The following is a 26,732-nucleotide window of genomic DNA, read 5'->3' as shown; positions in this document are numbered from 1 at the left end:
GTGCAAGTGCCACTGATATCTAACTATATGTAAGGACCTGCTATCATGTAAGTAAATACACATATTGAATAAAGTGACCAGCTTGAATTCATCAACAAATTATTATTCTAAAAGATAAATAAGGCTTTTTAAGCATTCTTGAAACTAGGATGCTTCTGACATATCCCTCTGCAAAAAATGGTCATTACGAAGGAAAAAAGCAGTCTTTGGTTGAAAATTGCCAATCACTAAATAATATGGGGCTTAAAACAATAAAATATATAGCAACTTTTTATGCAACCAACAAAAATATCAGCAAATAGTATTCAATGAAATTGTTTATTATTGTGAATAACTTTTTGATTCAGTCAAATTATTTGGCTAATCATGAATACAAACAGAAAAATGGGAACTGTAATGACTTTGAATGGCTTTAAAAGTTATATATAACACTAAGATTATCAGCAAATGATAAACTTCAAACTACTCTGGAATGAGAAAAATGTATGATTAAATCTTGGATGAATTGTTTTGATGACTGCTCAAATTTTAAACCAAACCTCATATAAAGCTCAAGTTTATTATAAAAAAATATTAAAAGCACAGAATAACCCATACCTTTGCAAGAAGCGTCCCTGCCAGTCCATCGTCCATCTGCACCACACTCACGGAAATAGCTTTTAACATCATCAAAAGGATTGTATTCTGCTGTATCCTGTGGTTTATCATAATCTAATGGTGGCCACATGTCTTTTTCTTTAACCTCAAGTGAGGATGAACTAGTAGGTGGAAAAAACATTCGGTGTGAATTTGAAGGACATTCGGCAAAACACATTTGTCCCGACGATACAATATCATGCAAGCATGTACGAGGTTCCATGTGTCCAATAGACTGTAACTTCAATGGTTGACATTTCTCTGTGCAAAAATAGAATTAAGAAATAATGGTCAACATCAACAGTGATATTATGGTTGTAAGACTTCAATTGACTGATATAAGCAGAGATGCCAAATTTGGTAGAATAAGTTGTGCACGGCTGTATAATGAACCATGGATTGACAAAACCCATATAATATTCCTTGAACATGATATATGTGGAAGGTGAATTTCTAACTGACAAGTTGGCAACGATGACAAATGGAGCAATTCCTCAAACATGATCATGCATCATAGCGATTAAACTTTTGACATCAGCACAGGAAAAACAGTGGCACAATGGTGTTGCAATTAATCATTTGAATAATAATATTCACATACCACCATTACACCATTTTAATTTGATAGACACAGCCAAAACAATTCGTTCATGATTGAAATTTAAAACCAAATAGATATTTTTCATACAAAGTAGATTTATCAAAACATACTTTGGCATCTAACACTCTCTCCACTCCATAGACCAGAAGTGAGGCAGACTCGTTTTGGTGAGCCGACAAGTTCATATCCATCATCACAGTCAAATTTGCAAGTCATCTGAACATAAGTATTAATAGAAGCAGTACATTGTTGGGGAGATACACTTCCATGGCTCGGACGTAAAAGTGATTTGCAAAGTCCTTCTTCTTCCCCTTCTGTCTGTATATCTAAATTAATAAAAAGATAGATTTATATAAAAGACAGTATATTTAATTCTATCGCTATTTTGAAAATACTATAAACTGCTTCATATATGTGACCAAAAAATAAATAAAAAGTTTAAATATATATCTATTCCAGATTAAAGCTGTGAAGTCTGAAATTTATAACAGAAAGATCACGAAGTTAGAATATGCAATAGCGTCAGAATATTGTTGGATTATGTGTGCATAAAATTCTGCTAAATTTTTCAAACCTTAGAGTTAGAATAGCATTCCTTAGGTTCCTGTATTATTAAGATTATCTTATCAATCTTTAAAAAGGTTTTGTCTTGTTATTAATAAAATGATTCCAGAATGTGTGTCTACGCTTGAAAAAGTGGACAAGAGTGGTTTGTTCCTACATTGTGTAGAACTTTATGCTAAACTATGCACGAACACACCACTTGTACAACCTACAACACCATTATATTCATCCGAGTTCATGTTAATTATTATTACATTTGTAATTGCAATTAAATAGAAGAAAGTTGGATGGTAATAAGATTATATGACTGAAATTCATTAGGCATAGTTGAAGAAAGATTTCAATCATACCTAGTCCAATTCCAAAGATATCTAGTAGACCAAGATCAAGTCCTTTGAGTCCATGCTTAAAGAATCCAGCTTGAGTTAATGCTTGAATAGCTTCAAGTCTTGTCATATTTTTCAAAGATTTCAATGCCACAGAAGTTTTATCAACTTCAATACCCTTGACCTTATCGAGGGCTGCAACTACATTTGCCGTTAATTCTTCATCAGAGAGAGTGGTATTCTCTTTCAGATAGATCTAAAGTATGAAAAAGTGAAAGGCTCCAACAGTTATAATTTGATGGCATGGCAACTAAGTTAACCTTAATTTAAAGGTATTTTCAATCCTTACATTTCTGTAAAGTATTATGCCAGATTTGCAAATTCAACAATCCATCAATGTTTAATAAGCTTCTCCACTTTGGGTATCTTGTAGATGTAGGAAAACAACTTAAAGAGTCAATTCGAAAAGTGAAATTAGAATTTTGAAGTTTTTTTGCAGGTAAACATACCCAATGTCTGACGACAATTGCTTTCTTTCCCTTATCTTCTTCTCCATCCTCTGTTGATCTGCCAAGTATGGAACGACCTTCCTGAGTCTCTGATGTCTCACCCGCACCACCATATTTAAACGATATAACAACAACATTTTCTGCCTCCATACTAGCATTTGAGTAAATGTACTTCAACTGCGAAAATCGGTATGTATAAAATTTTGGAATAGTAAATAAAATTTAGCACTTCTCTAAATTAACTGTGCTTGCAACCCAAGGTAATTTGATGTCACTCCTAAATTTTGGGAATAATTTACAAAATGAAAATCATAATAAGTGTTATTCAAATTTAATCAAAATTTCAACCTTGAATGAACAGAATGCTCAAATTATTAATCATGTCAAAATAAAAAATAATTGAATATTAAAGGAATCTTAAATTAAAAAAAAAAAAGTGTTCAGAGTCTTCAGACAAACCCTAACTAAATGCACAATTTAATCCATACTTTTGGTTCAATTTTGTATCGAAGACTAGTTGAAACTCTGCTTCCTATATATCTCATGTCGTTAATGTATTTCAAAGGTTGATCATCAACTGAGAGAACACGCATTGAGCCTTGGTAATGAGGTACATTGAAATATTGTGGATTGTAAGGAAATACAAAAGGTCCAGCCCCTGCACTCGCCAGCAAAGCAACTAAAAACAAGCATTTACGGTAAGTAAGTAAAAACCAGTGCAGAGCATATTTGTGGATTACACATGGCAAATTCATATAGGACTTACAACCAATAAACAAGACAACAGCTTCTACTTTAAGACACAGACAAAACTACAGATATAATAGTACTGGAGCATTTATAAGCAATAATAAATATAAAACTCTAAATTCGATTATGTTATTTACGTATGGCTCATTGAAAAGGATTCATAGAAACATGTTTATAAATAGAAAGGTAGAATAAAATGGAAAATTTGAACATAGTCATTTCATATAACCTGCTATAATAAGAAGTAAAAATCCAATTCCAGCTGCAAGTAACCAAGGTGCATATTCCATGAGAATATCTTTAGTTGTCTCCTCTAAAATCATAAGAAATAGTATTGACAAAGAAACAAAAAGTTTATTCATAGTTTTCAATATAAAAATTGAGAAAACACATCATCTCCAAAAGAAAATCTAGCAAAATGCAGGGCTATCCACCTAGAATCCTAGATCACCAACCACTATCGATTGAGTAGAGAAATGGCTTATTAATTTCAAGACGAATACGATTCTCTTATGAGGATGACTCTTGGAAGTGCTAAAAAGTGATAAATGCGGAAAAGCGAATTATTGCACCTTTATCCCCATCTGCTGGCTCTTCTTCTTCACCAGTGGGCTCATCTTCTGTTTTCTCCTCTATCTGTATTGCTTCGGCATCGAGCTGTATAATTGGATTGTATTTTAAAGGAAATGTTACATATATATTTTCCTAACAGTAGCACCCAGATCGAGAGTTTGAAAGTGAATTGGCCTATTTGATAATAAGTTGGGCAATTGAAAAAATGACTCATGAAGTAACGTTACTTCAAACTATGTGATGCGAGTGTTTTTTTATATCTCTGATGTCTCCAGTTAGTTAGCTACAAAGTACAATTTGTTGAAAAATTATGACATAACGTGTTTTGAGTGTTGTCATATTTTGGGCAGAGGAGCAAATAATGATCGATCTAATTGAAATTTATTCGGAAATGTTAGTGAAAACTTGGTGATTGAAAAATCAGTCTAAGACTCTGAGTTATAGTTAACGTTACCACTGCAAGCTTTGAGGCCTGTTTACATACGTCTGTGTGATGGCACCTACAGGCAGGGATGGCCAATTCGAATAAAGTATTCGAATGTATTCGAATATCTCATCATTCGAATATCGGAATTCACGTTCATAAGAATATCGGATATTTGTGTGACGTCACACATTTTCGACGCCGCTTTCAAGACGTTTTCGTTGAATGAAAACATTCTCGATAGAAACTTGCGCGTGATTGTTTTCATCACTCATCAGCGTAACGTGTTTTTTAGGCCCGTAAACACCTTTACGACTGTGTTATTTTCTCTAAAACGAAAATTTTCCACAAATTTGTTCCACGATAACGATAACATTCATTTTATTTTTGTATGCACACGGAATTGTGAATCTGGTAAATACGTTCATCGGCGGCGAGTTTCTAAAGACAACGCAGCTTTTTGATTGAAAAGCGCGAAAATTTAAAAAACGCTTTTCTAGGGAATGAAAATCGCAAAGTTTCGTGTGCCTCTGGCACACTTTATGTTTGGTCGGCGTTTAGAAACATATCGTCACTAGTTGAGGGCGGGATTTGCCTGATTATCCATTACTTTAAATTGCCGTCGAATATTTTCGTGTTAACACGATACAAGGTTTGAAACGCGACTTTTTCCCTGGTTGTGAGGATGTATATAATATAATTAATCTAAAGTATATTCAATCAATTTTATTGTAATGAAATAAATTTTACTCTGAGATATTTTACTCTTGAGCATTTCGATCGAGCGGAGTCACTGTTAACATCTAAATATTAAGTGCATCTAAATATTTGCCGAATTCGCAATATACGGATAAAAACAATATTTAATCGGACAGTTTACCTCACGTTTTCATTTTTATGGCCGCGGTTTGCAACGGTATATAAGAGTTGTGGGGATTATATTTTGTCCACGCAACCGCAGGATAAATTGAAGACAATTAAATTAATAAGAGCAAGACATTTTAAATATGCCCGTGTCGGTCACGAATTCATCACTTTGCACAACAGAAAAATATATATTCGTTGTTATATTATTTGTTGTAAAAGTCGACTCTTTTAACAGGTGGTATAATCGCGGCGATGAATATGTATTTTTAATTTACTGCTAAACTTTATATGTATATTCATTGTATGAAATGAATTGTTCTCTACACTTAACAGGATTTTATATAATTATTTGAGATTTTTCTAACGGCGATAACGAGTTGGCAAGATTGCAAAAATACATATTAAAATTAAATACATCAGGCAGTTTATCTCGTACTTTTAGGTCACAGATTGCCGTGAACCGAAAAGTAATGTTTTTTTTTGACGTAAGAAGAAGCAACCGCGAGCTATGCTGGACACATTAAATTAATATATAAAGATATTTTAGAATCTCGTAGTTGTAATGGATTGAATATTTTACGCAACAGAATGATCATAATACGCTGACAAGACGACTCTTTTAACGAGTGCGGAATCGCGGTAGGTGTTACAGGCGGCAATGGGAATTTCCGATTTCGAAAATCCTGGCTGCGCGCTGGCAGTGGTGGTCATCTCTACTAATTTATTTCTAACTCCAAACACAACAATATGTTACACATAATAACAATATGATTCACATAAATTTATATACAAATATACTGGTAGGTAGTAAATACTCTAGGCTTAAATATTAGAATTTTTAAAAGCATGATTGATTTTCGATTTTTGTTGCCTGTATTGCCAATAAATTTTATTACTCTCAGAAAATATACACAATTATCTGAATACAAGTAGTATTTTTGTCAATAGACTCGACTATTATCGTAATATCATGGTACCAATGATAGAAAGCGTCAGACAACTCCTTGGCTATCTTTTCATATGGTCATTTGTACAAAGTGAATAATTTTAATAAACTGACTGTATCACAAGTTGCTATTATTTTTTATTAATAGCTATAAACTATCAATTACTTTGTGTACATATACTGTTGGTCTGTGGCTTCATTCTGATATTTCTATTGAAGCTTATTTCCTAATTTATTGGGTTTTAATCAACTAAAACAAAAATGTGTTATTTTCGATTTTAGAATGTATTCGGAATTCCAGATTCGAAAACATTATTTTAGAATGTATTCGGAATAGTTTAGTATTCGAAAATGGCCATCCCTGCCTACAGGTTCCTTAGCATTGAGAAGGATTCTGGCAACCCAACAAAATATCATAATTAAATTTGGCTCATGTTCCTGTGTTCATCATTCATCAAAGTATATTTTCATTTATTGCAAAAACAAATCGTGAAATTGTCTTTTTTAATAATATATTGGTACATAAACAAATATGTAAAGGTGGATTTCTGCTCAGGGTAATAGTCTACATTCAAATCACAATTTCGAATGACGAAAACTGGACCTCCTGAAGTATGCGCACCAAGATGGCGCACAACCTGAAATCAGGTTGTGTACCAGGTTAGGGTTCAGGATATGCGACATCTTGGTGCGCATACTGCAGGAGTACCCGAAAACTTCTCTCGTTTAAATTAAAGTTAATGTTAACGTTAGGCCGGCGTACTCACTGGCTGAGATTCCTCCGGCGCTGGATTTTCGCTTGTCTCAGGTTGCGACTCATCCATATTGTCCGACGGCTTTATCGCGAACACCCTTACCTCAGATAACTCTTTGATAAGGAAAAGTTGTCGATAATACAGTTATTTATGCGATCTTTCCGCGCTCGTCTGTTTCAAGCAACAAGAGAAATTATGCCATTAATACGTCACTATCTTTCAAACTATAACATGATGACGTAACAATTAAAATCAATAGAATTTTATAATATTTTTGAAGGTTGCCAGATATAACAGTCATTTTCAAACATTTTCATTTTCGCGCAAGTTTCATTAGTGTACTATTTTTTTTATATGGGATACAGAATTACAATATAATTCTTCTTGTACTTGAGGTAAAGATGGCTCAAGCATACACACCATTGAGTGAAATTGTTGTTTTCGAGCACGTGGGTATTCCCCACGTACTCTTGGATTCTTTGGTTCCGATTAGGTGGTTTCTGCTGTGACGCGTTTCCCTCTCGGCAATGTTCGGTGAGCCAACATATTCTTGACAGAGAAAATGAAATTAATTTTGTTGAGGAAATAACGTTTCAAATCAATAATATATTATTTTATCTCATTTGCTAGCAAAAATAATATATGCGTATGGCAAATAACTCTCATATTTTTGTTTCACGCAAAATCAAATTGAAAAAATATTTAAATGTATATACAGTAACTATACCATAAACAAGAAAATCGCTAAGAGTAGTTTTAACGAAAATATGTTATAGTTTTGGGTACGGGTAATACTTTGTTGACATTGAATAGAGATATGTAACATATTCAATCATATCTACCTTGTTTTGATATTGGTAACATAAATAATTTCACATTTTCTGTTGTTAAAAAAGCTGGTTCTTTTTGACCTTGCATTAAGATTGGCATTTCGGTCCAAGTTACCTCATGGAAAAGTGTTAAAAGATCGTTTAATAGACGATTCTCCAAGCGAAATACTGAATATCATTTGCGTTTGCATATAGAAATGACAATCCAATCGACAGGCACATATGTATCCCACATACGCTACAATGCATCCGATCAAAGCGAGGCGCTCAAAACAAGCTGCTATTTGGGTAGGATTGGAACCTTCGGCATAGTCTGCGAAAATATTGCTAGTTGAGGCGTTGGAGGCAACAGTTTACAGTTGACCATTGCATCGTGTGTGATATATTGAAGATCGACGGTTGACATCGCCAGAATACTCTTCGGAACAGGGAGATCTCAGTCGGAAAATATCGCTTCCCCCCGAATATAGGACCTACTCTGAAAATAAGACCTAGCCTGATAATTATTAATACAAACCCTCCCCTTAAAACAGGACCTAGTCAACAACGCGGAAATTTTTGTGGACCTATTTGATAGCAAGAAATCTCTCCTACACGTTTTGAATCATTGATAACAATCTATATTTTGCAGCTATTTTGAATGAGAACGTGTTATTTATAAGTAAATGGATATCGGTTTTCATATTTTGTAGTTTAAAAATCGCGTAATTCTCTAGGTTTAATTTTGTTTTTGATAAATGAAAATACAAGACATTCCCAGAAAAGAGGGCCCTAGTGCCATTTTTCGGAAGAAAATTTAAATAAGACCCTTATAAGTTTTATTTTCGGGGAAACACGGTGTAGTGGTGAAATAGGAAAAAAACAGCGTAAATAAGACGTAAGACGAAAGCAAAATTGGAACCGAAAACTTGAAATAAATTACGGTAAGCGTTCCACGGAGTTAAGAGAGTAGGCTACCGTAATTGATCGACTTCAGATTGGTGAACTCTGAAACGCACAATTATCAGATATATGGTAAGAATGACATATCATACACAATGAATGCGTCAAAGCAAGATTTTGAAATGCTATACCACCGCTTGAGGCCGTGCATTGAACCATCTTGTACTATTTGGTAATTGACCCACCACGTTTCCCCACGAGAACTCGCAGTTGACATTGTTCCGTCACAAAATCTATATCACCCTGGTGAATTTATCACAAAGTCCCATCATCATTTGTATCAATGTTGTATTTGAAAATGAAGCAGTAAAGTGCTAAAAATAGAAGCAAAACATTTCCAACAATTACAACTTCAACCTACTTACAGACTAATAATATTTTTCATGGCGTGGAAGCAAATAGTACCAGTGAGTAGCATGACTCCCAGACCGAAATATTATGACATACATAATTGTCTTCATCCGAAAGACGCACCAACAAAAATGCAGTTTCGCCAAAAAGAAATCAGCGTCCAATTTAGCAATAATCTGCGAATTTCGTCAAACTATAACAAAAATCACCATTTTGTTGCATAATTATTTAATTTAAAAGTGCTTCGAACTCCATGAATATCAAGCTATTTATTCCCACCCATAAGAGTAGTCCCATCAAACTATATTAAACAACATATAGAGACCGAACTGAATTGTTTTTTCACATTACAAACAGAAGAAACTGTTTAGAATTGTACGATATAAACCTAGTAAGCATTGTACAAAGCAGTTGAAATCCAAATATGCTGATAGATGTGTCATGGGCAGTGGATATGTGAACCCCCAAAAGGCATAAAAATTGACTATTGACCTCAATTCTTGACTAGGGTAGTATACAAAACGATTACTGCAAATGGCAGTTGCTTTATTAATCTTTACAGTGTACACACAAAATGTTATACAGTAATTTATTCCAATTACCGGTATTTAATTTGCTATTCACAGCTGTATGTTGGGGATTTTGCAGAATAGCTGCGGCCAACCAACAGTTTTTTGACCCAGAAGGTGACCATCAACAGATAATCAAAAACGCAATTGAGAATTGAATCTTTTGTACCTAATTCTTCAAGTTAAAAATACTTTTGGAAAAAAGCATTTGAAAAAAAAAAATTCCCATGTCTACCAGCAAAAAACGGAAGCACACCTTGCCCAGTTTGACAATTACAAAATAACAGACGGAACATAAAAAAGTTTTGCAATTACAGATAACAGTGCGCAATACAACGAACAAATAAGTAAGCAGGAAAGAAAAGCAGTAAAACATGACACAATGAAAAAGAATTCACGTTTTTAAAACACCACAAAAATGTTACAGAGTATTGTGTACCGGCAGTATTTTCACTTCGTGCCACTTCAGATTTATGACCACCACGATGTTATTGAACATAGGTAAGTCCAAAGAAAATGTTTGAATTGATGCTATTCAAGACATGTTTTGATTGAGATAATAAAAAATAATAGACATTTTTATCTAACTCCAATCACACCTTTCGAAGGCCCTATAACAAGCGGCAGTGATGGTCAAGTGGTTAGGTCAAGTTTTACTCCATAAATGCAAGAATTCTAAAATATCAAACCATTTGTATATGAATATGTCTGGTTCTAAGGCTTGATATCAAAACAGTAAATGTACATACAAAGTGGCCGTAATATAGGTGTTTTATTGCTACTAATATTCATGTAACTTGATACTAATTGAGAAAATTTCAAAAACGTCCTTGGTACTGCCGCAGTGTGACATGAAGGTAAAGTTGCTAGTGAGAATCATCTTATTATCGTGTCGAGATAACATACTTGATCAACTAAACCCAAATTATAATGGCAGGAATACCTAACAATAATAAATCTGGCATTTATTGTTATTATGAATAATAACAATAATAATAATGGTATTCATTATTGTAAATATGAATAATAAATATTGAACTAGCAATACTCAAGTAGACAAAGAAATAATTTTCTAAACAATGGTCGAAAGTTGGTGAAATCACTAACATATTGTCTAGTACAGTGGTTCCCCAAAAATTTATGGCACGACCCAAAAACATATTTGATACTGTGATGAATAAGATTTAAAAAACGACTTGACTGACTGAGTTTATCAAGATAAAACTTTTTATCTTTTTTTGTGTGGAATATGTTTTAAGCGATAAATCTGTTGTTGGTCACATCCATAGCTGTGATATTCAGTTTGGGAAACACTGGAATACAAATACTCAGTAAGTACAAAGTTAACAAAACTTTTGAAGCGGACAAAAACGATATTAACTTGAAATTTCATGTTGAAACATTCTATTTTTTTAAAATATTAAGTAAAAAAAATCATATTAAGTAATATTACACATTGACTTAATTCGCTTATTGGATTTTCCATGCGTTTTTTCATTGACTGCATTGTGACTCCCGCTTTTAGAAGAACATTTTTCGTTTGTTTCTGATTTATTTTTCTTGGCACCGGATGCACTGGACGCTGGAAGGTCAGAATGTTCGCTATTTGAATGTACATTTGTAGATTCTGCCCGACTGTGATTGTGCTGAGAAGATACATCACCTTGATGGTGATGATGTCTTAATACAACCCCAGAGGAATGTGTTTCGTTTTCATCTTGAAAATGGGGATCGTGTTGCACTGATCCATTGTTACTTTGAGAAGCACCTGAATATCAGAAACATATTCTCTCATTATTAATATTCAGTCAAATTCAAGGAACATGATTTTAAAATTTTGTTGCTATAAATTCTATTCAGTTATTAAAATACATATATTTATATTGTTCATTAATATTAAAAAAATAGAAAAATTAAAAATTTCATATTATTTCAACATCAAAATAACAATGACCTGAATTTAAGGTAGTTCATTTCTATTGATTCGAAGTATCAACTCAACCTATCATTCTCACTTGAGTGAAGTCAGTCAGAGTAAAAGCTGAGCCAAGTACTCACGGTCAAAGGTCATACAATGGTTATATAACCATGGCACTAATATAAAAACCATCCAAATAACCGTGCAAATCAAAATCATGTTTACATTAAAGCTACATTAATGACTTGAGTCAGATTGATTCATTTCACCAAAAATGACTAAAGCTAGGTAAAGTTACTTATAATTTTACAATATACTCCGATCAAGTCAGATTTTGAATTGGTATAACAATGGTCCGATTCAAACAATAATCCAGTCATACTAATCGTGCCTCAGTAGTCAGCACAATGGAGTATAGCAGGGCTACTCAACTATTTTCCCCAAAGATCCGCATACAAAAATTCAAAATTATTTGGGTCCGGTCTTTCCAGAATTTTCATATCGGCATCCTTAAACGCACACTTTCTCGACCGGCTAATGATTATTAGCTAATCAAAATTGCTTATTATAGTGTTATAGTTCTGTTCATATATATTCAAAACTATAAAAGTCATTTTATAAAAGAAAACTTAGGAAATATTTAGAATAGTTTCATTTTACACATTTTTTATTTTCAGCAGTGCGATCAAAAAACCTCCAATTTATGGAAACTGTAAAAGAATCGGGAAATAAATCAAATAATTTTCATCACAAATTTCTCTCATTGAATCTACATCGTCTTTAATGTATCATTGTTTGAAAATGACCAAATTCGAGATACATTCAATGTTTCATATTCAAAAAATACCATTTTAGAACATATTCAGAATACTATATTATTCAGTTTGGCCACCCCTGCTGGACCCTAAACCAGGTCTACCTTGCAGATTGCAGTACAGCATTAGTATATAGTTTTTTTACCTTCTAAAAACTGATCATCATTCAGTAACAGTTGATTACTGAGATGACGAAGATCAAGATCAGTTTGAAAAATATCTTCAGACTCCTGCATGGAGCAATTGGATCCATTGTCATTCAAGTAACCATGGAGATCCTGTATATAAAGAAAACCAATTATTTATATAAAATCAAAAACAAATTTAGTACATTACAGTTAATGGGTGTTTTGTCATGATTTCTCTACACAGGGCTCTGGACAAGCAGCCACAAATTTATACAGAATGGGTATAAAAACTGAAATAGCTTGGTTTTTAAAAACTTTGGTATGCTATTACGTTTAATTTTAAATAAGGAAGGCTTCAACCAAAAAGAACGAAACTTGAAAAGACTGTTTCGATAAAATGGGGAAAATGTATGTTATTATTGTACTTTTGAAAATGTACTTTTTATTGAAATACTTTCGGAAATGTTGCTCCAAACTATGATTAGATACCAGCCTAAATTGCAATTTTGGTTTTTTTTTTAAATTCAAGAATTCGCCCTTTTGTGTCAAACCCTCGATAATATATTTGGTTCTCAATAGTCTAAATCTTTCAATTTATTTCAGGGCAAAATCTTGTCATTTTCCAAATTTTATTCTGTAAGATTTAATAGGAACGATGCCAAACTAAATTTATGGTAAAAATCATAAATGTGATTCAGACCTCAATATAAGGTATAACAGTCATTCCTCGGTGTGGATCTTGACTTTCAGCATGAGCGGGAACCGGAATCGCAGGTTTTAATCGAGGATGTTTCCTTCGAAACCATCTAATGAAAAATAGTAAATAGGAGTGATATTTTTAATGATTCTTTTGATCAATGTCAAAATGGAATTGAATTGTTACAAGTTAAAAACTAAATGAATGGTGAAAGTTGAAATTACGTAAAGCAATTAACTTGGCAATATTAGTAATACACAAACGAATTTTGGGCAAAGAAAATGGCCAATGTTCATACATTTGTTATATCATTTTCAGCTATAGAATTATAAATAAGCCAGCGTAAGAATAAACAAAATTTGTTATCCTAAATGATATAATAATACAATACATTAAGGACATTAATTAATAATGACAGGTCGACTGATTAAGCCATCTTATCGACTTTCCTCTCCCCCAGGTTAAATATGAAAAATCCGATCCTAACTGTATTTCTGATAACCTAAACTAATAACCACCCTTGCTAACTAGTTGAATATAAACGTACTCTGTTGCCATAATATCATTGACATCGAATCTTTTATAAGCATCGTATTCTAACATCCCATGCAATACTGTTTGAAGATGTTCATCGCATTCATCAGGTATTGTGTACGATCCTTTACTTATATTTTCAAACAATTGATAAATGTTGTTGCCTTCATAAGGATACAATCCAGTGCAAAAATTATACCTGAGGAAAAAAAAACAAAAGATGAGCAAATGATTATTAGGATTTCTAGGGGCACAAAACTTTGAAACAATGTGAGAATATTTATCTAAGCAATAGGTACAATCTTTCAACAATGGTACAGTGCAAAAACATGTATGTCATATCGTAATGTGTTGAAAAAAAACGTTGAGTTGTGAAGAATGTCTAATTAACCACATAATATACAGTATTTCAGACATCATATAAAAAATAAAAAAGTTTAATAAGGCATAACTGGGTAAAAATCAATGATTGCCTTAGACAGGGCACAGATGGATGCACTTGGATGAAATTAGATAATGATAATTAATGGATGATGAATAATGAATAAATACTGAATGATAATAAAGATAATTAAAATAAATGAAAGTGCAAAAAACTAATTAAACATCTCCATATGGTAAACAACTCCATATGGTATTCCATATTCATAATATCTGTGACACAGGAGAGCAACCAATGTAGCCAATTTACCAATTATTAAATACATACTGCAATAATATTATAGAACTGTAACTATATAATTCATACATCGGGCCATAGAAGACAAAGAAAGATTTAAATATGAGTAGTAAATCAATTCTAAACCACCCCTCAGATTTAAAATCCCATTGGAATGATAATAATTAAATTGGGAGATAGGATTCGAACCACATTTTTTGTATGATCGTATAGAATCGAAGGGAGAAAAATAAATAAAATTAATTACCAGAAGTTGCATGTTGTCCAATGTAGTGCATGGGGGAATCCCATGTTTTTGGAAATATGTTTATCTTTGCAATGTTTATTGTAAAACAGTACTTTTGTAAATAAACTACCGGTACCTAATATATAAGTACATCTGTACTATATATGGCATTTCTGACCACAAACACTGCTAATGATTGCATAATTGTGATGCTAAGACATGAGGTATTCCAACTTTAACACGAATACCACTACATTAAAATATATACTTACAGTGTGACACCACTTGACCATATATCGACTTTAAAACCAGGAAAAAATTCGTGTCCGTTTGCAATTTCAGGAGGTTGAAATGCCGGAGAACCTTGAGAAGTCCGACACTTATCATCTTGTGAGAACATATTCAGGGCCTGAAATTTATTGAAATGAAAAATAGCTGATTGAATAAATAGCGACGCCCGGTTATGCAAAACGGATTGAGGCCCAGTCTGAGTAGAAAATAAGGATAATGAACAATAATACAGCCTTTACAATTTATTAACTTCCAACTCTGGTATGTACAAAAATAACAAGTAAAGTAATTTTATTTCGAGAGTCTGGCTAAATACACTAATTTATATCTGGAATAAGCATAGGCTGTACGGAGAGTACAAGCCCCGCTATGACCGCATAGATAGCAGTGGCCGTAGCAAAACTTCTGAAAATTCTGAAAAATCGTAGCGATCTAAATACTTAGTTGTGCTTAACCTAATAACATCTTGTATCTATGTTCATTACATGCAAGATGCAATTGCCAAAAAAGCAGGTGATGATGACAAAACAATAAAAGCTCTCATTTTTAACCTGAATTGGCAATGGTACAAAAAGCGGCAGCTTTCCACATTATTAAAGCTGTTCTATTAGCTTTCCTCATATGTAAACTAAGCTTTACCACATTCCACATTTAAAACATCAGTTCATCACAGTTTCTACATTCCATAGGCTACATATTTTATCCGATTATCCAACCACAACCAACAAAATAAACATTGATATTGCTATCATATACATACTTCTGCGACTCCTAAATCTGATATCTTTAATGTAGAATCACAGGCGATCAATAGATTTCCAGGCTTGATATCTTTATGTACAATATGCTGACTGTGCAAATAACTCAAACCAATGATAAGTTGACAGAAATAGCTGAAAGTAAAAAAAAAGAATTGAATAAAGAAGGAAACTACGGAATACCATTATTTTTATATGAAATTCTTGTATAATGGTAAATAAAAACGATAACATTTTTAAAGGTCACACCTTATCTCTATCGCATCATGGTACTCAAATACCATGAGTTTAGGCACTTATAGGTACCGTAGGTGTTAATAGGCATAATTTATCAGTTTGGGAGTTCCACGATAAAAGTGTGAATGTCAAAAATGGGTACTCCCGTAGTATGTGTACCAGGTTAGGGTTAGGCCATAATTTTATTCAGATTTTCCTTATTTTAGTTCTTTACGAGTTCAGGGTCTGTCTGTGTTGTTGTTATTGGTATGATATTCTTATTTTTTCAGATCTCTCTCTCTCAAAGTGGTACAAGTTTAAATACAACAGTGGGTTTTAACCTAATTTTCCAAAACCAACTTTTGATTGATTAAGTTGAACGTTTGTTTTTAAAGGTGAAAATTGCAACTACCAGAATATATGAGACTGATGAGAGATATATTTTTATATAATACCGAAAATTGCAGGATTCTAAATCTCATTTTGACAATTAGTGTTTTGAGATTCATTATTTCATAATTTTCACTGATATACCCAACTGCTACCTTTGGTAGATTATGATATCTAGCTAAAAGCTGAATGCAAATTACTAGAGTTAGAATTTAAACAAAATCATTACAACTTCATGCCAATATAGAACAGGTATATGGTATTGATCACGTATGCACCACAAATATAGCTTTGAGAATACAGTAATAGATTAATGGTGCTTTGAACAGACTGAGTACGATAAGTAGCAGGGACAGAGTATGTTTCGTTGAATAGAAAAATTTTGGAATAAAGTCAAAACAAATCTCTTCAAAAAGTATTGCTGGGATGTGGAATTTAAATTTGAACTATCAATGATTTTCCAAAAACAAGTTGCAAATGCATGCACAATCTTTACATTTAGAAAAAAAATGAAAACATTTAGGAAAATTCATGACGTATTAATCTAGACCAGATCAATTACGATTGGTGTTGCAACAAGTTTAAATTCAAGGTTACTGGGTATTTCAAATTTTGGAGTGATTGAAATTTCAGATTTGATATTTCTACAAAGTTGAATCCACAGATTTCAGTCGTGAACTGAAATGAACTAAACCAGCTCAAATCACTTTGAACCTCGGCTAGGTGACCCCAGTGATGAGTTTAACACAATAATCATTACACCCTGGTACACACAAGTAATTATTTCTTTTATCACTCCTCTAATCGAATCAGCAGATAGAACATAAAAAATTAATGAAGCCAATTTAGTCATGACCAATCAAATGTAACTAATTAATTTCCCTTATGAGAATAACACTTTGGTGATGCAAGACTTGATACTAATGAGGAAGGATAAAATTTGAATCCAGGCACTTGCATGCAATCAATACATATTTGAAAGAGGAAAATATTAAAAATATTTATTGATTTTTAGGTTTAACAGTTAAGTAGAACAGAGATATTGGATAACCACTTCATGGGCTCAAATTTTGTTTCTCTAAATGGAGTTGTAACTTGTTATAAATATTCAAAAATCAATTACACATATCAGTAAATACAAATGTACCAGTAATTAAATTTCTAATTTGTTATTCAAGTCCCAGTGCAGTAAGTTATCAGTGTGCAATCATTATTCTGTCAAAATAAACCATTGATGAATTACCTACTCAATCAATGGGGCATATACAAAATGGGAACAGACAGAAGTATGATGAAACTGAAAAAGAGTTCATTTCAAACATATTCCAGCAAATTGAAAATGATAAGACGAAATGAGCAAAACCGGATGGCCATACCCCATATATTACAATTGCAGCTACCGATATTAAAAAGTTAATAGTGCAAGTCATTTTCTGCATTGGTGAGATAATTATCACGCAATTAAACTTTTAAACTCGAAACTTTAGACCCAGTACATAACATTAAATGTACATCTGTTAATCAAATTTATATATTTCACACTGTTGCTTTGAGTAACAAGGTACTAAATACTTCTTCTATCTCTATCTGAAATGTATGGGTAATACCGAAATATGTGACCGAAGTGTAACAAATGAATTTTGACCTTTGTTGAATACAATAAACAGCACCAAATATAGCTGGGATTTTCAAAATGAAGAAATAATAATATTCCGTTACTATCTTGGTTTGTCTTAAAACAGCTTTCTAGATATATACAGTAAGGTGAATATGATTATTAAGTCATAAAATTTATTCTTATTTTCCATATGAATGAATGGCGTAGTACGAACAAAACAAAATAAATCTAATCTTACCAAATACCAAAAAAAGGTTTAGAATAACACATGCGTTATGTCATTCATGTTTTCATATAAAAAGCTTAAAACCAGGTAAAACACCTTATACTTCTTACAATATGATACCATTATCTAGGCAGGTTTTTTACCTGGTTAATTGGTAGCAGGTTTTTAGGCTAATTGTGATATCATAAGTTGAAAAACCTGATTTTTGGCATACTGAAACATTCCATATATTGAAAGATCTTATTATAAAAGCCCTGAATTCTAAATTGGAAATGTCGACTCTTGTAGTGAAATTATAACATTTGCTAATTTTGAATATTTTAAAGAACTGTTATTCTGTCTGCGGCTTGTGTGGCTTTGAACAAATAAGTTTATCCAAATTTCAATGAAAAATGATAGAAAATTGATCTACTCAAGCCAGAAAGACAACTAGTTTCCTACCAATCCAAAAATATTAACGATAAATCACTTGATTGAAGATGCAATACATAATTTTTTCACACTGTTAACAGCATGCGATTTATCTAACACAGATTCAAAGGAATTCAATCAACATACTTGTGGCTTTGCCAGACAGGGAATTTCTTTTGTGGTGCGCTGTCAAGCATTTCTTGTACGTTTGCAACACAGAATTCCATGACCATGTATAACTTTTGTTTTTCCTTGTTGTACATAACTTCGACAAGTTCAATAACGTTTTTGTGATGTAGTTTGTGCAAGAGCTCTATTTCCCTTCAAAATGAAAATTTTGGTGTTATTCATTTTTGATATTTGGTAATACACAACAGTTAATGGTTTAATGGTTCATACATTCCAACTATTGTTAAAAATGCAGGTGATAGATTTCTGATTTGAGCACCGACCCATTCGGTGGTCTATTCATGCCAACCATCTCATCCATGGCATAATAAATTGAATGAGCTCTCCTGAACCATGAAAACGATAAACTTCACAAAAAGACAGTAGTTTCTTATGTTATATTGAAGCGGCATGTTTTTCGACCCGTTTTCCATACAAATGTGGAAGAACAGAAAATTTCTTCATTTTTAAATCTTTTATACGACAATTATTCACATATTTCGCTTCGAACAGGGTCGTCCTGTTGGGTGCACTTTGAATGTGTCAGTAATTTATCTTTCCGAATTCAATACCCTATTTTAAAAATATTTACCGGTAGGTAGGCTCAATTATGTACTATGTCTGTAATCAATTATAGGTCCACGAAGCCGCAAACGCTCAAATTCACATTCCACATAATAACAAATCAATTTTATTTAGCAGCAAAAATATTTGCCCATGTTAAATTACCGGCACTGAATTTACCAAGAGGAGTAAATATTTGCGGATACAAGACATGAACAAAACAAACAGGCGTTTGCGAACAAAAGCAAATAGGTTCAGGATACAAAATAACAACATAACAGAAGATTGGCCAATTCAAATTTTAATGCTAAAATAATTATATAGATATTCCAATTTATTTCAAAAGTATAAACATAATATGTCATTTTTCATTAAAAGAAAGAACTTAGAGAAGGTTATAAAAACGACTTGACCTAAAAGTCTAACAAGTGAATATATTGTCGATAAATACAACTAAAACATGATATTATCCTTTTTTTAAATTTCAATTGATTTTCTTGAAATTTGCTCAAAGCAAAGTCACACGCACAACCGCAGAAATCGAAGAGTTTAGTCTGTAAGCGAAGATAATGTCGACCACTAAAATGCCAAGAGCTACTGAGACTCCCAGTAGAAAGAATTATGGTGTATTATTGTACATTGGTAAACATCGATTAAAACGAAAGTTAAACATTTCATGTCAATACGATCATAAAAACAGCCATGACAAGATGAATTCCACATAACTGCTCTGAAATTCATCAGTTAATTAAATATTATGTATGCAGAAAGAATTTGAAAAAAATAAATTCAACTTACTTTTTTACGTTCGCTTCTCCATTTGGAATTCTTTTCAGCTTTCGTTTCTTGACGATCTTCACTGCCCTTCTACATAGAGTTTCCGTGTCCAGGACTTCTTTCACTTTTCCATATGATCCTTCACCAAGCATATCACCGAATAAATATTTTCCATAAATTTTTGCTTGTTTTCTTTGATTGAAAATTAAATCCGCAGAATCAACTCTGTTGAAAAATGGTATATTATTATTAGTTATCAATGTATCAATAAGAAAATTTAGATTATGACATGTTGCTAGTCGAGTAGTTATCTATCATTTTCGCGACAATAGCTAACCGAGGGTTTCTAAATCTGGGCCCTCATTCCTATTGGGGGCCACGATTGAAGCACGTTTAGGTTAGGTAGTATTAGCAATTACTAAATTGATTTATTGTAGATTAACTGTGATTTGTCTAATTATTTTACGTAATGCGTTCATTCTCTCATTTGTTGGCATTGTGGTGTTAACATGGCGAATAAATAACTGGTCATGGATCTGATCATGAAAGTTTAAGAACCCTAAAATAGCGACTTCATTATCATGGCGATAAGTTTAAACAAAATGTATATTCTGCTGAAACCATGAAACTTGCTCCCTGAAGTGAAATGGTTTTTCAAAGTGGCTCTGCCCAAATTGATCTTTACTTGTTTCAGAATACTCGGTAAAGTTTTAAAACCCACAGAATTTCCTCATATTGTAATTGGATTTTCGCAGTTGTTCTTTACGAATCAATTCTCTAGCCGAAACATCCACCCAAAATCATTAGGATTATATATTCTATAAATCATTTAAAGATGATCAATAACAGAATAGCAGGCTCATATCCCCAAAAGTTATCGCCAAGTTACATACGATACATATTTCAATTTAAAGAAATATAAAGTATATTTGCAAAGTCACTTTTAATGATTGCACTTTAAAATTTAATATTTACATATTCCAAATATACCTTATTAAACGAAAAGATAGAATTACTGTTTCATAAAATTTTAGCTCATTGTTGAGCTGTCAAACTCTTTAAACTATGATATTTATACACATACTTTTATATAAATTTAAAAATTTATATTGTTAATTAGAACTTCATATAAGATATTCACACACTTTTTCTGCTGTAATTAAATCTGCGTCGTGTAACAAGCTTATAAATGGCTACAAATGGCTTATACACAGTAAAGACTGTGGGCATTGATTATGCACAAAATAAATTTAGCATCAGAATTTTAACAATGATGTTTGCCTGTTTTACCACAAGGTTTTTTTTATCTACTCCAACACTTGAATATGAAGTATTCATACAAAAATGGTCATATCCACAAAGATTGTCACTTTGTATAATAGGTTCTCAAACACTTCAAACTCGAAACACATTTCAACAATACAAACCACATTGAAAAAAAAATTTCACTCTATCAACAACTAAGACAAAAAAAGTTTCTATTTGTAAACATTCAATAATCCTTACATTATGTGAGTTTATTTTTGTGCACATAAACGATCATATATCGCAGCTGAATGTCCGATATAGTTAGCAGTACTATTTTCTTGAAAATTTTATCATTTTATGTCAAGTTTCAAATACAGACAGATAAAAAAATTTTGGAAATTAGATGGGTATTTTGTGACCCATTCGAAAATTATCCCTAATGCGCCGCGACACACAATTGGGAACCACTGCTTAATAAAAATGAATCAGTAATACAGCAAATATACAAATGGTAACGTTTATGCGCATGCTAAGAGTCATTCATCATTATGTGGATCTCTGTACACATCCCTGTGGAAATACTAATGTTATGCAATTGCTGTTTTTAATTATGGTTCAGGCAATGAGACATACCAGGTGATGATAAGACATTGAACCACAAGATTAACATGAGTGAAAATAGATCTATAGGGAGTTGAAATGATCCAAATGCTGTTTCTTTATCGCTTGAAATACTGACGACATAATACTGTATGGGTAGGAATGCACTATGTCAATAAATGACATGGAACAGAAAAAGTAGATACAATAAATTGCTTGAAAAGAATTTACAAATCGTTTAATAATTACTAATGTGAATTCAGGATTGGCTTTATCAGATTAGCAAATCAACATGGCAACATCGCTTCATTGAACCCATTGGTTAGAAGTGCATGAAAAGTATATTAGACCAGCGTTGCCAATTAGCATATTATATGTCAATGTCAAATTCCATAAGTTTAGAATATTTTGGTAAAGGTGTCTGCCCCATGATTTTAGGGTGGGTGGATGTTCATAAGGTTGGCATATTCCGAGATATTTTGAGGAGCTATGACATGCAATTTGGCAAATCGTCTGAAAGTTGGAATATATTGAGGTAAAAGATTACAATTTTCACAAATGTTCGATATAGTACTACCTCATGCAATATGCAGCAATTCCCTAGCACGAATTTAGCACAGTTGTTTAACAGCAACATTGTTACATCATAAATGCAAATATGTACACCAAGAAACGCTATTCATAAAATAAAAATCCTTTGTTGATATTTCCTTTTTAACACCCTCTTATTCACGCCATTTTTATTTACAGTGGATACATAGTAATTAGTATAGATAGAAATTTTGCCGAGATCATCTATGTTCCTAAAATCCACAAGGATATGTAATGCATAAAAGTAAAGCTAAAGAAGATATTAGGCATTTTAATTGGCAAAACAGCAGGAATCCTAGATAAGGTTTTATTGATGACCAATACATGCAGACACAGTGAAAAATAATTGGTTATTACAAATAATTCCTATATATGTGCATATTCATAATCAAATAAACAATTTATTAAACCAACTCAATTGACCTTGTAAAAAGGGCTCCATGATCTGGATTTATCCACATAGTATGTTCTTGAACGTCTGGTCGATATTCATCTTCCGATCCACCAACGTCAAATGTAGCACCTGACATCTGATTTTCAATCCTGTTATCAAGAACTGCAAGTTCTCCATGAGACATTTCACTTGCCAGCAGTCTAACGGCAGCTACTGACAGGGAATTTCAACTTATTGAGTCATTAACTTTAATTGGTATTGAGATGAATATGATACTAATACGACAAAAAATGAAGCATGCTATACACTGTAAACATTGAAAATATAAAAATAAATGGTATCATATTGGACAGGTCAAATAGGCTACTTGTAATATTCTGAAACTTGTAAATGAACTGAAAATTGGCAAAACTTTATCACAGATGTTTCACAGAACATAAATAATGCCAGTCAGTTAAAAAAAATGTGAACCTTTCTGTCATACACAATGTAACAAGCCCATAATAGCACTTGAAAAATTAAATTATCACAAGGCGTAAAATGTCATCACGATGTACAAAGCAGCATCGCAATATGCTCTTATGCATTATTATCAACTTGTACACCACCATATACATAACATGGAAATCATGCCCACCACCTAACCCAGGGCATAACAGAATAGGCGGACAATCCCGAAAAGATTCCAGTCCTTCCAAACTATGGCAGCTGCTTAAATGGGTTTAATGAGGCATGAAAATCGACCACACAATGGCTTCATTAATCAAAAAATAATGAATATTGATGACAAACTTGCTATTCTGTATTGCGCTCACTTACAATCAATACTCTTTTAAATTCCGAATGGATCTATTTCTGTATTTTGTGTCAAATTATAACATGAGCAAAAATGGCAAATTAGGCAATAATGAAAATAACTTTTTTGATTGCTGAATGTTAATATTTCGAACTTTGTTCAAAGTATATATTTTAGATATCCCTATTCAATCAATAGACATCCCTTTATGAATCAAACAACAATGGCGGTATAGATAGCATGAAGAATTTGGTCTGGATAGATATGTTTGTTCACTGCATAATCTGGCAATAGCCAGAAGAGGGTGTCAGTAAATCATTCTCAATAAATGGATAATGCAGTCCCTTTTTCTACTATTTTAACATTGCTGAGCATTGTACGTAGTTTAGGATGGCAAAGACTTAACTAGAACTAAGACAGTAAGACTTGACTAACCCCTAAAGTCTGAAAGTAAACCCGCAGTAAAATATGTAGATTACTGAATTGAAATAACCAAAACTTTCCCAGATTGTAGCAGCATTCACATATCGGGCACTAGCAACAATACCTCAAAACAGGCAGTTTGGAAGGCAATGTGAATGTTGTCAATAGGGCTGGGCACTTCGAATCGAATATCCGAATCGATTCGAATAGTAAATTTTCAAATCGGTTCAATCGAAATTTTGATTCGCCGCCATCTTATTTTTCTTTCTTTCCGTCAGTGGTCGAGGTGAATTACCCAATTTTTTTTTTGAAGCCATAATTTTCAATACAATTCTGACATATGACTATTTTCTTATCGAGTTATTGATAAATAAGTGCTTTTCATTGTGTGTGAACGCTCCACAATCTGTCTTAGTGATTTATTCATGTTTTCAGTAATACATTTGTTGACAGAGCCAATTACAATAAAAATTAGCATATAATTGACTCCCAAGTATTCGAGATTCGATTCGATAAAAATATTCAATTCGATTCTGAAATCATCAGGTACGGTATTCGAAAATGCCCAGCCCTAGTTGTCAATACATGATTGAAACCCAGTTTGATTTACAAAATAGATTGACCCCAATGCATGTGTGAGGTTAGTTAATCAGACTCATATTTACTGCTATTCATGGGATTTACACAACCCACTGACTTATGACTGTATGACTCAATGAAGAGGACTCAACTTTTGACTAGAAGCTGTTACTGCTGTACTGTGTTAGGAAATTGACTCAAATTGCTGAATTGGATCCCAATTTGCCATTCAATTATCAGATTCCTACGCTATATTCAACAATGATATACGTATACAGCATCTTGAGCATTAAGCGTGCATACTTCTCAATTACAGCACCCTTGTCTCAATATTGTAATAAGAAAATTACGATCTTATCACTGTATAGACTACTGCAGTATTGGTAAGCCCGATTCTGTGATTAGTAAATAACCGGTAATCTTTACAATTTTAGTTTAAAGATCTTGAGAATCAGAACTTACGCTTTTTAACGTACACCGTAATACAGTAATATAAAACGAGGTCTCGGGGCGGCTGCGCCTACTGCCGTGCCCACGTCGAATTGTCAAGTACCTACGAACGAAACGCTGCAGGATCGCCGCAAAAAGCTATAGCGACGCATGGAGTCACGAACGTTATTACCGCTGCGAGGTGGGGCTGAAAAGGCTGAGTGAGTTTCTGATGAAGTAACGATAAGCGCTATCGCTTCCGCATCAACACCAACCTACAACACAACACTATCATAAATTCAAGCTAAAACATATAATTATTATTTACAGTAATCATTTTATCATCATTTCGTGTGTTTCAGTAGGAATGACGGAGGCCACCAATGGCTTCAGACTCGTGAATACACTCTGCTTACGAAGAATTGGATGAAATAGCCTACAAATAAGAAAATAAAACAGACGCGTCGGAAAATCCAATTCCAGAAACACCCAGAAGTTGCACTGAACTGGCCAAATCGGGTTTCAAAATGGTAAATAAGTCAAAACTTCCAAAATTCGTCTTCATAATCTTACACGTGTTTTTAAACATGCTCTATTTTAGAACAGATTTTAATCATAACAGTCGCAACGTTAGTTGTTGGTCGCAGCAATGACATGAAACAATGTCATTTAATGTCATTGGTCGCAGCTATTCGTTCAAGTCGAAACAATGTCTCGTTCGGTTCCTCAAAATAATATTTATATATTGAAACTACTGATTAGCGAATATTTGAAATTTGAAATTTTCGATTTGTTATAATGACAGTTCAAAAATTCACATTCACATTTAGCAAGTTTCTTTTTTTTAACTTGAACCATAACTTCTATCATTCAGTACAAGGTCGTCTAGAACGGTTCAGATTAAGGAAATGGCAGTTTAAAAATTAGAGCCAGAGTTAATTTTTCCTATTTGAGCATTCAAAAGAATCAACATTAAAGTTTCTGAAAAATATACGAATGACAAGAGTGAATTGTAAAGCACAGATTGCTCCGTCATCAGGTCACAATATCTTTTGATAAAGAGATAAATAAAAAATAATAGAAATATTCTGCACTTTTCTAGGTTATTTTGATATTGAAATACCAGAACGAAAACATTTATTAACTATGATATTCACGCAGCATATACAATTATCAATGATGATACGGAAACGAGGTAAAAACCTTTGACGAAGCTATAAAAAAGAGTTAAAAGTGTTTATCTGTTTTTTTTATTTTACACAAAATTATTTTGAACCTACTGAACGCAAAACCTGAACTCAGCTTGTATACCAGGTTAGGGTTCAGGTTGTGCAACATCTTGGTGCGCATACTTCAGGAGTACCAAATTTTTTGTTGTTGTTGCTAAAATGCGCTCTCCCGTTACTGAAAAGGCTAGCGTCATAAAATTATTTGAAACTCACACGAATCGTACCTCGCGATTACTTCAAGAAATACTACAATCCTATTCTACATTAGTTAGCCAGTTATTTGATTCATATGCATCGATATCATGATAGTGGAAGCCGTAACCGTTCAATCGCCATGCGACGGCAAGGAGTCTATCTCTAGCAATCCTCTCGCGCATGATTATC

The 26,732-nt window shown here is 32.9% G+C and overlaps 2 protein-coding genes across 2 annotated transcripts in view; both read right to left on the bottom strand.

The window, feature by feature from the left end:
* LOC120329353 (sushi, von Willebrand factor type A, EGF and pentraxin domain-containing protein 1-like) overlaps positions 1-7,140 on the bottom strand; it is a 40,875-nt gene extending 33,735 nt beyond the window's left edge. Inside the window, exons 1-8 of the mRNA XM_078109889.1 lie at positions 6,964-7,140; positions 3,959-4,043; positions 3,616-3,699; positions 3,125-3,315; positions 2,637-2,813; positions 2,152-2,383; positions 1,348-1,563; positions 598-897 (exon numbers count right to left, since the gene is read on the bottom strand). Of these exons, the coding sequence (XP_077966015.1) occupies positions 598-897; positions 1,348-1,563; positions 2,152-2,383; positions 2,637-2,813; positions 3,125-3,315; positions 3,616-3,699; positions 3,959-4,043; positions 6,964-7,020 (1,342 nt within the window). The 5' untranslated portion in view covers positions 7,021-7,140. The remainder of the gene's footprint in view (positions 1-597; positions 898-1,347; positions 1,564-2,151; positions 2,384-2,636; positions 2,814-3,124; positions 3,316-3,615; positions 3,700-3,958; positions 4,044-6,963) is intronic.
* Positions 7,141-8,994: 1,854 nt separating this feature from the next.
* Positions 8,995-23,202, bottom strand: LOC120329076 (serine/threonine-protein kinase stk11-like). The gene is made up of 9 exons (XM_039395695.2): positions 22,922-23,202; positions 20,081-20,284; positions 18,698-18,871; positions 15,692-15,824; positions 14,913-15,049; positions 13,749-13,934; positions 13,205-13,310; positions 12,522-12,654; positions 8,995-11,411 (listed from the first exon to the last, which is right to left on the bottom strand). The coding sequence occupies exons 1-9, from the start codon at positions 23,074-23,076 to the stop codon at positions 11,083-11,085; spliced, it is 1,557 nt and encodes a 518-aa protein (XP_039251629.1). The 5' UTR covers positions 23,077-23,202; the 3' UTR covers positions 8,995-11,082.
* Positions 23,203-26,732: the final 3,530 nt, after the last annotated feature.

Source organism: Styela clava, chromosome 1 (assembly GCF_964204865.1).
Source record: "Styela clava chromosome 1, kaStyClav1.hap1.2, whole genome shotgun sequence".
Classification (NCBI taxonomy): domain Eukaryota; kingdom Metazoa; phylum Chordata; class Ascidiacea; order Stolidobranchia; family Styelidae; genus Styela; species Styela clava.
Note: the sequence above shows the minus strand (reverse complement) of the source record. Positions and strands in the feature narration are given on the sequence as shown.